This window comes from Lithobates pipiens, unplaced genomic scaffold, assembly GCF_037356315.1.
Source record: "Lithobates pipiens isolate NorthernLeopardFrog02 unplaced genomic scaffold, aLitPip1_a1.2 Scaffold_18, whole genome shotgun sequence".
NCBI lineage: Eukaryota > Metazoa > Chordata > Amphibia > Anura > Ranidae > Lithobates > Lithobates pipiens.
Genome location: NW_027507758.1, coordinates 31,532,915 through 31,545,865, shown reverse-complemented (window position 1 = coordinate 31,545,865; position 12,951 = coordinate 31,532,915). Strand labels below are relative to the sequence as shown.

The 12,951-nt window shown below is 42.8% G+C and overlaps 1 protein-coding gene across 4 annotated transcripts in view; it reads left to right on the top strand.

The window, feature by feature from the left end:
- EML6 (EMAP like 6) overlaps positions 1-12,951 on the top strand; it is a 295,572-nt gene that overhangs the window by 199,324 nt on the left and 83,297 nt on the right. For all 4 annotated transcript variants that reach the window (XR_013276589.1, XM_077485543.1, XM_077485540.1 and 1 more), the window contains exons 21-22: positions 9,300-9,441; positions 12,404-12,556. Coding sequence is in view for 3 of the 4 variants with exons in the window: in XM_077485543.1 (XP_077341669.1) it covers positions 9,300-9,441; positions 12,404-12,556 (295 nt within the window). In the remaining variant the exon portion in view is untranslated. The remainder of the gene's footprint in view (positions 1-9,299; positions 9,442-12,403; positions 12,557-12,951) is intronic.

The window sequence follows — 12,951 nt, the reverse complement described above, 5'->3', positions numbered from 1 at the left end:
GTTATAACCCCTGTCAGTTTTTTTTTCACTATTTGTGTCCCATTGCGTAGATTTGTCTTCACTTCCTGTTCCATAGCCAAACAGGAAGTTAACCACATAGTGACCATCCCACGCACATATACTGTGGCATGATGCATGCAGGATCACATGCCTAGTACGTGATCTGACACTTCTGGGTCTGGGGCTCGCGCCGCCGGTGACCTGCTCCCGCTGTGATTGGATGCAGCGGGAGCCAATCAGCAGGAACACGGATCTCTGCCTTCCCACAGTAAATGCACCCCCCCCACACACAAAGTTAGCAAGTACTCCCAGGGAACACATTTAACCCTTTGATCACCCCTGATGGTAACTCCTTCCCAACCAGTGTCTGTACAGTGACAGTGCATATTTTTTTAGCACTGATCACTGTATTAGTGTCACTGGTCCCCAAAATGTCAAAACTCTCACTTAGTGTTCAATTTGTCTGCTGCAATGTCACAGTCCCACTATAAGTTACTGATCGCCAGTATTTACTGATTCCCAGTAAAAAAAAAAAAAAAATCCATAAAAATTTTCCATAGTTTGTAGATGCTATAACTTTTGCCCAAATCAATCAATATTCGCTTTATTGGATTTTTTTTTTACCAAAAATATGTAGCAGAATACATATTGACCTAAATTTATGAAGAAATTCGATTTTTTTAATTTTTTTGGGATATGATTTATAGCAGAAAGTAGAAAATATATATATATTTTTTTTTCAAAATTGTTGGTCTTTTTTGTTTGTAGCGCAAAAAATAAAACTGCAGAGGTGATCAAATACCACCAAAAAAAAACTCTATTTGAAAAAAAAAAACAGATCCTCTTCCCTTAAAGTATGTTATACAGCACAGTGCTTGTGCTGTGTCATTTGGCCCCCTGCAACACCTGTAATACCTGTCTGATCCTGCCCGACTATGCCCTTCCTACTGTACGCTGACCATGATATACCTGCTCTCTGTCTCCTGTGTCCTCTCCTCCATTATCTCCCCCCTGCCCTCTCTGTCTGCTCGTGTCCGCATCCGACACCCCCCAGCCCCCCCAGCGCTCATGCTGCTTTAATACTTAACATGATAAGCTCCCACCCCCTCTGTATTAGAACAATAAGTTCCCCTGTGCCTATGTTATATCATAAATATGCTTATCTGTACTGATAAAACAACGCATTTCTGCGATCATGTGACTCCTCGGCTCTCCTCTCCTCCCCGGCTGACGTCAGCGGCAGTGCTCAGCCCCGCCCGCTGGAACTGTCAGCCGGCAGGGGAGAGGAGTCACATGATCACAGGAAGACGGTATGTTATCAGTACAGATAAACATATTTATTATATAACACAGACTCGGGGGAACTTATTGTTCTAATACAGGGGGGATGGGAGCTTTTTATTCAAGTGGCTTCACAACCACTTTAATTATTTGCAATCCCTATGCTGCTAGCATTAGTAAATACATAAGGATTATTATATTTACTTGTCTTATACTTTTTTTACATTTCTTCAGTTGCTTCCTGGTTTCTGGCTTAGGTCAAAATGATGTCATACATTCCAGGAGTCCTTTTTTTTTCTTTCATCTGGAGGAGGGGAAGAGGAGGGTCTTTCTCCCTCCTGTCTGCATGCATTAACTAGGGCATACCTCCAAACTTTCTGAGATGGGAATGAGGGACACCTGTTAGCAAAAGTATGTAGGCATATGCCACACACCCCTGCCACGCCCCTCTTAAAGGAGAAATATACTGAAGAAATTGATTGGTTAAACCCACAAGTGCATTTTTATCATTACTATTCCTGTTATTTTGGCATTTTGGAATTTACAAATGCAACAATTTAGAAATTGGATGAGAGGTTTAGCACTGGGAAACACTTTTTGATAGATAAATAGCGCATTTTATATGCAACTATATAGATCAGACCAAAATGAGGGACAAATGAGGAGCTATGAGGGACAGAGGGACTTTATTCCAAATCAGGGACAGTCCCTCAAAATTAGGGACAGTTGGGAGCTATGGCTAAGGCAGGTGGATTCCAGAAAGTAAATGCTACATCAGGATAAGGCCAGGAATGTAATGCAGAGCATGATAGTGGAAGGCCCTCATGACTGGGGGGGCAGGGTAGGCTGTAGCTGGGCAGATGTTAAAAGGGGTTAGGACAAAAAATTGAGGTACACAGGCATTGGGTCAGGGGAAGGCGTGGTAGGGGGAGTAGGTCAAGTCAGGGCGGAGTCTAAGAGGGTGTAGGCTGTAAGGGGGGTTTGACAGGGTCAGTTAGTAATTTCCCTCCCTCCCTCCCTTGAATGTGCGGTTCCAAGGTGTGTCCGTTTTGATACTTTGGGGGTGTTATAACAGGTTGTGGATTGAGGTTGTCATAGCAGTGGCAGGGGTTTCAGGGTTTTGAAGGTGGGCATGGTCAAGAGGTTAGGTGGTGTATGTGGGAGGGTCTCATCTGTGGTATGGGACCCTCCTATAATTCAGTGACGTCATCTTGACAATTTTGGTATTGGGGCTGTATCAGGCTGGTAAGGTTTGATAAAAGTGTCCTCGAGCCAGGTCATTCGCGGCTGTGGGCCGTGGTATGGAATGGTAGCCTGATACAGCAAAAAGTGGTAGACCATGCTCCTCCTTCAAAACACCTGCTTTCAAGAGCCAGTTTAGTCTCAGGAATATATATATAATAATGTTGGTTATGTTTTTACAATATGTTTAATAAAAGGCTGCTATGGCCATTTAAAACCCATAGATATTTGTGGTGTTTTAATTTATTACTAAGGTTGTTGGGGGTTTTGAGGTATGGGCCACGGCAGCCGGTAAGTCTGCAGTACTCCAGTCATGTCATTTCTCGAGATGGCAGCAGCTAGAAATGCTAGGGGGGTGTTTTTTAAAGCGATTTCCCAAGAAAATAAAGCATGGAGGGCGTCAGCGGCGACTCTAAACCAGCAAAAGGGGCCAGGGTGAAAAGTCCCACCTTTTGGGGGAAGTCGGTCCAGGATCATGTATCTTCATCGATGTGCGAGCCGAGTGATCCACCGCTAAGAGTCTTGCTCCTTGTTCTCTTTTGAGGTTTTTTCATTTTAGCACAAAGGTGGAACCCAAAGACTTGGGTTTCCCAGAAGCTGCTTGGCAGGATAAGTCCCGCCTTTCAAATGAGCAAGGTTGCTCTGACTATTGCGAATAAATGAAACAGCGTTTTCAAATTGTGGTGCTGAAATGCAGTTATGTTTCTGCTTTAACCATCAGCAGCTACCACATTACATTGATGAGCGCTAGTATAGCTGGAACAGTTTGCCTTTAGATTTCTTCTGTTTGTCTGCTCCATTGTCTGTAAAGGTGGAAAAATGAACCCAAAACCAATTCTAAATCCATTACTTGGCCTGTTTTATAATTCAGGGTATATCCTCCAAGCCATTTATAATGCAGGTTGGTATTCTAAAGAGAATGTATTGCAAAGATGGATCGTTGTAGAGAAAACATCCGGGGGGAGGGTGTAGCCAGGATGACACAATTAAATGGAAGAAAATAGCATCATTTTGTACATTGATTAGATCAGTGTAAGCATATATTGATGAATACATGAAAAGCAGATGCTCTGAGAGAAACAGTAATTATGGTGTTCTGGTAAGGCTGGTGAAGTCTTATTGCTAAATAAAATCCACAGTGTGGTCACAGTATTAACCTCTTTTTGCTAGACAAAACCAAAATGCTAAACTATATAGCATCTTAACTAATTAACCACTTGCTTACTGGGCACTTAAACCCCCCTCAGTCCCAGACCAATTTTCAGCTTTCAGCGCTGATGCACTTTGAATGACAATTGCGCGGTCATACAACACTGTACCCAAATGAAATTTTTATCATTTTTTTCCCACAAATAGAGCTTTCTTTTGGTGGTATTTAGTTACAGCTCGGAGTTTTATTTTTTGCTAAACAAACAAAAAAATATGCAAAAAAAAATAAAAAATAAAAATCATGTTTTAATAGTTTGTTATAAAATTTTGCAAACGGGTCATTTTTCTCCTTCATTGAAGTGCGCTGATTAGGCGGCACTGATAGGCTGCATTGGTGGGCACTGATGGGCTGCATTGGTGGGCACTGATAGGCTGCATTGGTGGGCACTGATAGGCTGCACTGGTGGGCACTGATAGGCATAGTTAAGGCGGCACTAATAGGCACAGATAAGGCGGCACCGATGGGCACAGATAAGGCGGCACTGATGGGCAAAGATGGGCACGGATGGGTGGCACGGATAAGTGGCACGGATGGGTGGCACGGATGGGCACTGATAGGTACCACTGATAGATGGGACTGATGGGCACTGATAGGTGGCACTGATAGGTGGCTCTGATAGGTGGCACTGCTGGGAACTGATAGGCGGCACTGCTGGGCACTGATGGGCGGCACTGGGGTGCAGCACCTTTGAGGCAGATTGTGGGCACTGTGGGTGGCACTGTTGGTGGCACTGTTGGATGGCACTGTGGGTGGCATTGTGGGTGGCACTGTGGGTGGCACTGTGGGCACTATGGGCACTGATGGGGGGCACTTACTTTTATTCAGGATGGCACTGCGGTGGGCAGGTGGGCACTGGCAGGGGGCAGGTGGTCGCTTCTATTGCTGGCCGTGATCGGGACTGATGTCCCGATCACGGCCGCCGGTGATCGGCTTTTTCTTTTTTTTCCTCGCGCTGTCAGCGCGAGGAGGAATAATAGCCGATTACCGGCTCCGTTCTATCACATGATCAGCTGTCATTGGCTGACAGCTGATCACGTGATAAGGGGTCGGGATCGACCCCTTGCACGGATCGGTGATCAGGCGAGTCTCATGGACTCGCCGATCACGGGGCGCGCAGGCCGCTCGTACGCGGGACGACGTCAATAGACGTAGTCCCGGAAAAGTAGATCCGCGCTAATGCCGTCATTTGGCAATAGCGCGGATCCCAAGTGGTTAATGAATTATAAGGCCATGTAAGTAATGCAAAAGTGAGCATACATTTTTTATTCACTTGTTCTATTTTCACACGTTGACCTTTTTCACTGCAGGCAAATAATGGATTACAAACAGAAGCAATGTGCTGTCGGGGAGTTCTTGATGAATGATGGGGATGCAGGCTGTCCAACATTCAAAGAAGGCTACAGAATGTTTACGGAGGTGACACCATTGATAAGAGTCACCAATTACAAGACATTGCTCTAGTCTAGTCAATGGTGTAATCTATGTAAACATTCTGTAGCCTTATCTGGATGTCGAACAGCCTGAACCCCTCCTTCATCCAGAACTCAGTGATGCCACATTGCTTCTACTTTTAATCCATTATTTACCTGCAATAAAAAAGAATAGAATAACGTGAAATTTAAACGACCTATATAAAAAAAAAAAGTTTAGCTCACTTTTACATTACTTTCGGTACAACCTTGGTTCATTATTCTAACACTGCATAGCATTTCAACAAGCATAAAAGATGCATGTGTATGCATGCATGGCAATGTGACCTTGGCATTGCTGCATAGCATTGTTTGAAGCAACTCTAAAACTGGTATAACTTACTGCTGAAATGCAGATTTTTTTTCCAGGAAAAATTGTAATTATATTTAAAGGAGAAGTCCAGCCTACAGGAGTGCAATTAGTTTTGCACTCCCGTTCTCCGCTGAAGTCACTGCCATCAGTCGAGGCAGCGCATCATCCCAACTTCCCAAGTCTGGATCCGCCAGCTGCCTTGATTGATGGCAGTCTCAGCGAGCTGCTGAGATGGCTGCTCCCCTCCCCTCCACAGCTGAGCATGCCAGTGAGCATGGAAAAGCAGAGAGGAGAGACGCAGACTGACAGTCAGCAGCTTTCCTCTGGTGGAGGAGTGAGAACCGAGCCATCAGCGATGTTCGGTGGCTCGGTTCTCAGTGCAGAGACAGCGGGGGACAGATGCAGCATCCACATAGTAAGTTAATAAAAGATTAATATATAATTTTTAATAATGATAATAAATTTAATGTAAACAAATCGATGGACATAATTAATGCAATTCTTACAAAAATCAATACATTTATAAATCAAAATACATAACATAATACAGATGTAGACAAAAAAGTGTAATATTGATGGAATTCATAATTAAAACAAGTTTTAGCTAGGTAATCTTAGTTACTCGACGCGTTTCTTGGCTTCCTGTCAATCATCAGGGGTAAGAATCACATGTTTACTATAAAATAATAAGGTAACTGTTAATAAATAAAACCTTCTAATGAAAGGAAATTGGATTAGCAGCAAGGATGGGAAGTGTTATATAAGGCTCGCCAGTTCCTAAATGTCTTGCAGGACAATTTCATGGTTCAGATGGTAGATGCACCAACTAGAAATAAAGCGTTACTGGATCCACTGATTACCAACAATACAGACCTGATCACGGTTGTGGAAATACAGGACAATTTAGGAAACAGTGATCACAGGTCAACTGGCTTCAGTATAAATCACACAAATAGGAAACATAAAGGGAATACAAAGACACTGAATTTTAAAAGAGCCAACTTCCCTAAACTACGAACCTTGCTATAAGGCATGAATTGGGATAAAATCTTAGGAACAAAGAACACGGGGGAGAGATGGGTTTGCTTTAAGAGCATATTAAATAAGGGCATTAGCCAATTCATCCCATTGGGTAATAAATTTAAAAGAGCAAACAATAGTCCTGGATGGCTTAACTCCAATGTAAAAATGCATATAAAAGCAAAGAAGACCTTCAAAAAATACAAGGCAATTAGGGCAGCTAAGATAGAACACGAAAGACACATAGCGGAGGAAAGCACAAAAAATCCCAAGAAATTCTTTAAGCATGTAGACCGTAAAAAAGAAGGACCGACCATATTGGCCCCATAAAGAATGAGGAAGGACATCTGGTTACGAAAGATGGGGTGATAGCGAAGGTATTGAATTTATTCTTCTCCTCAGTCTTCACAAGGGAATCGGGGGGGCTTCAGTAACCAAAATTGCAGTGTTTATCCTTATGATACGTCACAGGAAGCACCTCCATGGTTAACAGAGGACAGAATTAAAATTAGACTTGGGAAACTTAACATTAATAAATCACCGGGACCAGATGACTTGCATCCGAGGGTACTTGGGGAACTCAGTCAAGTTATTGTCAGACCATTGTTCCTAATTTTTACTGACAGTCTACTGACTGGAATGGTACCAGCGGATTGGAGAAAAGCCAACGTAGCACCAGTATTTAAAAAGGGTCCAAAATACATCCCTGGGAATTACAGTTCAGTTAGCCTAACATCAATAGTATGCAAGCTCTTAGAGGGGATGATAAGGGGCTATATACAAGATTTTAGTAATGAGAATGGTATCATTAGCAGTAATCAGCATGGATTCATGAAGAATCGTTCTTGCCAAACCAATCTATTAAAATTATTTTATGAAGAGGTGAGTTGCCATCTAGATAAAGGAAGGCCCATAGACATGGTGTATCTGGATTTTGCAAAAGCATTTGACACAGTTTCCCATAAACGTTTACTGTACAAAATAAGGTTCGTTAGCAAGGACCATAGGGTGAGTATATGGATTGAAAACTGGCTACAAAGGCAAGTTCAGAGGGTGGTGATAAATGGGGAGTACTTGGAATGGTTGGGGGGGGGTAGTGGGGTCCCCCAGGGTTCTGTGCTGGGACCAATCCTATTTATTTTGCTCATAAATGACCTGGAGGATGGGGTAAACAGTTCAATCTCTGTATTTACGGACAATACTAAGCTAAGCAGGGCAATAACTTCTCCGCAGGATGTGGAAACCGTGCAAAAAGATCTGAACAAATTAATAGGTGGGCAACTACATGGAAAATGAGGTTTAATGTAGAAACATGTAATATGCATTTGGGTGGCAAAAATATGAATGCAATCTATAAACTGGGGGGAGAACCTAGGATGGAAGAGAACCTGGGGGTCCTAGTAGATTATATACTCAGCAATGCCAAGCTGCTGCTAACAAAGCAAAAATAATTTTGGCATGTATTAAAAAGGGGATCAACTCCAGAGTATAAAACGATAATTCTCCCGCTCTACAAGACTCTGGTCCGGCCACACCTGGAGTATGCTGTCCAATTCTGGGCACCAGTCCTTAGGAAGGATGTACTGGAAATGGAGAAGGGCAACAAAGCTAATAAAGGGTCTGGAGGATATTAGTTATGAGGAAAGGTTGCGAGCACAGAACTTATTCTCTCTGGAGAAGAGACGCTTGAGAGGGGATATGATTTCAATCTATAAATACCGTACTGGTGACCCCACAATATGGATAAAACTTTTTTGCAGAAGGGAGTCTACCAAAACACATGGTCACTCATTAAAATTAGAAGAAAAGAGGTTTACCTTAAACTAAGTAGAAGGTTCTTTACTGTAAGTAATAGGATGTGGAATTCCCTTCCACAGGCGGTGGTCTCAGCGAAGGGCATCGATAGTTTCAAAAAAAGATTAGATAAGCACCTGAACAACCACAACTTACAGGGATATACAATGTAATACTGACATATAATCACACACATAGGTTGTACTTGATGGACTTGTATCTTTTTTTTAACCTCACCTACTATGTAACATATTTTTACTACCCATAATGACATGTTTCATCTAAAGTCCCATTTCTATTTCCTATATTTTTTCAAATTAATTAGGGATGGAAGCATGCCATTGTTATATCATGATTATGATTGGTCACAAGAAATGTTATTTCTATTGTTTTACTTTTGTATTTTTGCACATTATGAAATGAATATCATTAGCACTGAAAATAGTATATTATTATGTTATCAATGCTTAGGTCTAGGGTATAATTGGTCTGATTTTTTTTTTTCGGTATTGCAGAGCACAGAATCTATGGGTGGGTAAGTTGTGGATTGAAGGATTATTCAAAGAGGGATGAGCTGAGAACGGGGAAGGAGCTTGAGGGCAACAAGCAGGAATGTCAGGAGGGGGACTGAGGGTGAAATAAAGTAAGAAGGCGAAGTGAGTGTAGGGATTCGGGAAGGAGGGTGGGATTCAAGAAGAGAGAGGTGGAAATGGGAGAGGTGACCCGAAGGGTGCCTGCAGGTTGTTTGTTATTAAATAGGAATATTAATATAATTATATTATAATATAATAGGAATATATAATATTAAATAAGAAAATTGAATAAGTAGGGTGTAGAAAGAATAAGAGAAACAATGACAGATGGGCACCCATTATTTATTTTTATTTATATGAGAATTGAAACTGGCTGGGTTGTTACATATTTTAAATGGCATCACGATGTGCAGTAAATGTAGATCTTTTTTTGACAGGGACATATGGAAGGAGAGGTCTGGGGTCTGGCAACCCACCCACAGCTGCCAATAAGTGCCACAGTGAGTGATGATAAAACTCTCCGAATCTGGGAACTCTCCTCCCAACACCGCATGCTGGCTGTGCGGAAGCTGAAAAAGGGTGAGAGTCATATCCTATAAAATTGAGAGCATACTGTCCTTTTCAATGACTGCCATAGCCATAGCTATTGAAGTGTATGTCTGGGTAAAATGTAAAAAGACAAACATGTTCAATACATCTCTGTGATATTTGCACATTTATACTCTTTAAAAGAAGAAACAAATTCCTGATGATCTGCTCGAAATTCAGTAAACTTCTAACTTTCTGTAATGAACTGACAATGCTGCCTGTCCCTCCCCTCATCTCCTCAACATAAGTATGAAGTTCTGTAGTCCAACAGGCATTTTTCCGGTCCTTGCAGCATATTTAAAGAAACAAAACATAGGAAAAAATGTGTTCAGATGTGTGTACATGTTCTGGGCAAGCGGTAAAAGCTCTTTAAAGCAGTCCCCTACTCTCCTGTAGAGACATAACACCAGCATGGCACTCCTAGAAAAACACATAAATGTCGTCTTTGGGTGTGATGTATGCAAAGGGCTAATGAGAAAACCCAATCACACAAAGGACCAGGTGTCCAGTAAAAAAGTAATGGTTTATTCCAAACAAGTTAAAAGCATAACAAGTTGCTGCAAGGTATCACCAGCGGTTGACCAGGCACAGGCATCAGGCAGTAGGAATGTACCGGGGGACCAACATGTGGATGAGGTCTGAAACAGAGAACACCAGCCATGGCGGGACAGTGGATGGACTCGCGTCACTGGAAGAGACATCACTGAAAACCCAGAAGTCTGCTGATACAACCTTGTACAACTGGAAAGCACCAGGAAGTTAGGCTGGCTGCCAGGACTTATTTTGGGGCACGGTGACAAAGGGGATTTGACAAAGGGGGGGTCCACCAAAGCATGTTGTTCCAGTGATGTGAGTCCTTCCGTTGTTCCATGGGCGGCATTTTCAAGTTCAGACCTCATCCACATCTGCGTCCCTGGGTGCATTCTTCCTGCCTGAAGCCTGTGCCTGGTCAACCGCTGGTAATACCGTGCAGCACCTTTGTAATTAATTTAAACCAGAGCTCCACCCAAAAGGGAAGGGGGAAGCAAGTACCTGTTTTTTACAGGTACCCACTCCCAATTCCAGGTGACTTTGCCATGGCGAAGTAATCCGGAAGTTCGCCCCCCTCCTCCTTTCCCCGCCGCTGGGCCCTTCACAAAGAGCAGCGAGCTTTGCGCATGCGCAGTAGGGAGCCAGCCGCAAGGCTTCACTGACGGTTTCCCGTACAAGAAATGGCAGCGGCAGCACCCAACAGCCGATTAAAGAATTGGTTAAGGTGAAGACACCGCTGGATTCCAGGAGAAGTCAGTGTCCTAGTATTAAAAGTCAGAAGCTACAGTATTATACTGCTGACTTTACATTTTTCCCCGAAGGAGCCTGGAGCTCCTCTTTAACTTGTTTGGAAAAAAAACATTTTTTTTTTTTTTACTGGACACCTGGTCCTTTGTGTAATTGGGTTCCTAAAACTATCCAGTCACTAGCCCCTTGCATACATCATACCTACAGCTGACATGTATGTGTTTTTCTAGGAGTGCCTTGCTGGTGTTCTGTCTCTACGGTTTCTTTTTTACTCTCCCAGTAGTCACTTTGAGGCTGTTCATTCCTTTGCTATGATTGACAGTATATTTTTTTTAGAGCTGCAGACATTTACTCAGATGGCAGTCTAGCGCTCCCTACATGTTTGCATATACACCTAAGGACCCTTTTACACGGGTATGTCCTTTGACGGCCTCCGCTTGCTCATCGGGAGAACCGATCCTCTGATCCCCGCTGAGCAGACAGATGACAGGTTTATCTCCGCTCACTGTGCAGAGACAGACATGTCAGAGCCTTGCTGTCCTTTGAGGGGAGATTGGATAAAAACGGACCACCTGTCCAATCCGCCAGACAGATGGAAAATAGGGTCACCAACTGCCTGGATTTGGCGGACTGTATCGGATAGCAGTGGGTGTCAGCCAACATGTCACTGCTGACATCCACTGCCCCGTAGGAGTGAATGGAGGGTCCGATCAGGTACGCATGAAAAACTGACAGGCAGACCTGATCGGACTGCCCATGTGAAAGAACAGTTATGCCGCGTACACACGGCTGGAATTTCCGATGGAAAGCTTTTCATCTGATTTTTTGACCGTGTGTATGCCCATCGGTCTTTTTCTGTCTGCATTTTCGACGGTCTTTAGATTGAGAGCCTGTTCTTAATTTTTCCGACGGAAAACCTTTCTATCTAATTTTTTGATCGTGTGTATGAAATTCCAACACTCAAAATTCCGACGCATGCTTAGAAACATTTTGAAGTATGCTCGAAAGCATTAAACTTCCCTTTTATAGTGCCGTCGAACGTGTTGTATGTCGCGGTGTTATTGACCGTCGGAATTTGGAGTAACCATGTGTAGGCAAGACAGTTTGAGCAAAATTCTGTCTGAATTCCGACGGGAAAACCATCAGAGCTTTTTCTGACAAGAATTCCGATCGTGTGTACGTGGCATTACTCTTCTGTGTAGCCAAGGGCATTATGGAGAAATTTATCACAATAGAGGTAATGAAATATCGGCTTTCTTACCTATACCTTTCTGTTGCACCAGAATCTTGTCAATCAGTCAGCCCTCTAATATAAACACACAGCAGGTGTTTCTAATGGTTAGAAACTAACTGAAACCCAACTTTAGTCATTGTTGTAATCTTTGAAGAAGAATTATTTCACAGTACATGCAGCTGAAGGGGTAGGGAAAGCTTGTTTTTAAAGCTCTTCTACTGCTTAAGATTATGTAAATAATGTATTATCAATAGCCGGACACAGGTGCACTGTGAAGAAAAGCTCTATCCAATGTAAGTTTTAACATTGGTGTAATGCTCCACTCCAACAAGAATGCCCAGATTGTGGTGGCGTCGGTTTAGTGGAGATATGGATTTTATAATAGTTTCTTTAGCTTTGTGGTTTAGTTGCTTCAGCTGCTAACATGTTTTTTTGTCTCAGGTGGACGATGCTGTGCCTTTTCTCCAGATGGGAAAGCCTTAGCTGTAGGCTTGAATGACGGCAGCTTTATGGTGGTCAACGCTGACACTCTTGAAGACATGGTGTCCTTTCATCACCGGAAGGAAATGATAGCTGATATTAAGTTTTCGCCAGGTATTATTTTTTTGCGAACACTAAATGTATTTGGTTCAAAGCTATTATAAAAATTATCACTTCAGGCAATTTGATTTTTTTAAAGCAGAATTCTAGGCAAAGAGTAGATACACAGTTTAGAAACATATATGTTTGCTCTTTTACCTGCCAAAGAATTTGCAGTCGTGAACATCCAATCTTGTGATGCCTCTAGTTTACTGAGGAAGGAAATAAATAACTTTCTGGGCAGGGTATCTCTTTGGCCTTCTGTTACTCAGGAAAAGTTTCAATGGAGCCTCTCTAAGGCCTCAATCACACGGACAAACCGATCCATATGCCCTTGCGCCCGGGATGCACAGGTGTTCCATGTAGGCAGTGATCAGTTGTATGGACCTGCCCGAGTTTCCACATGCATC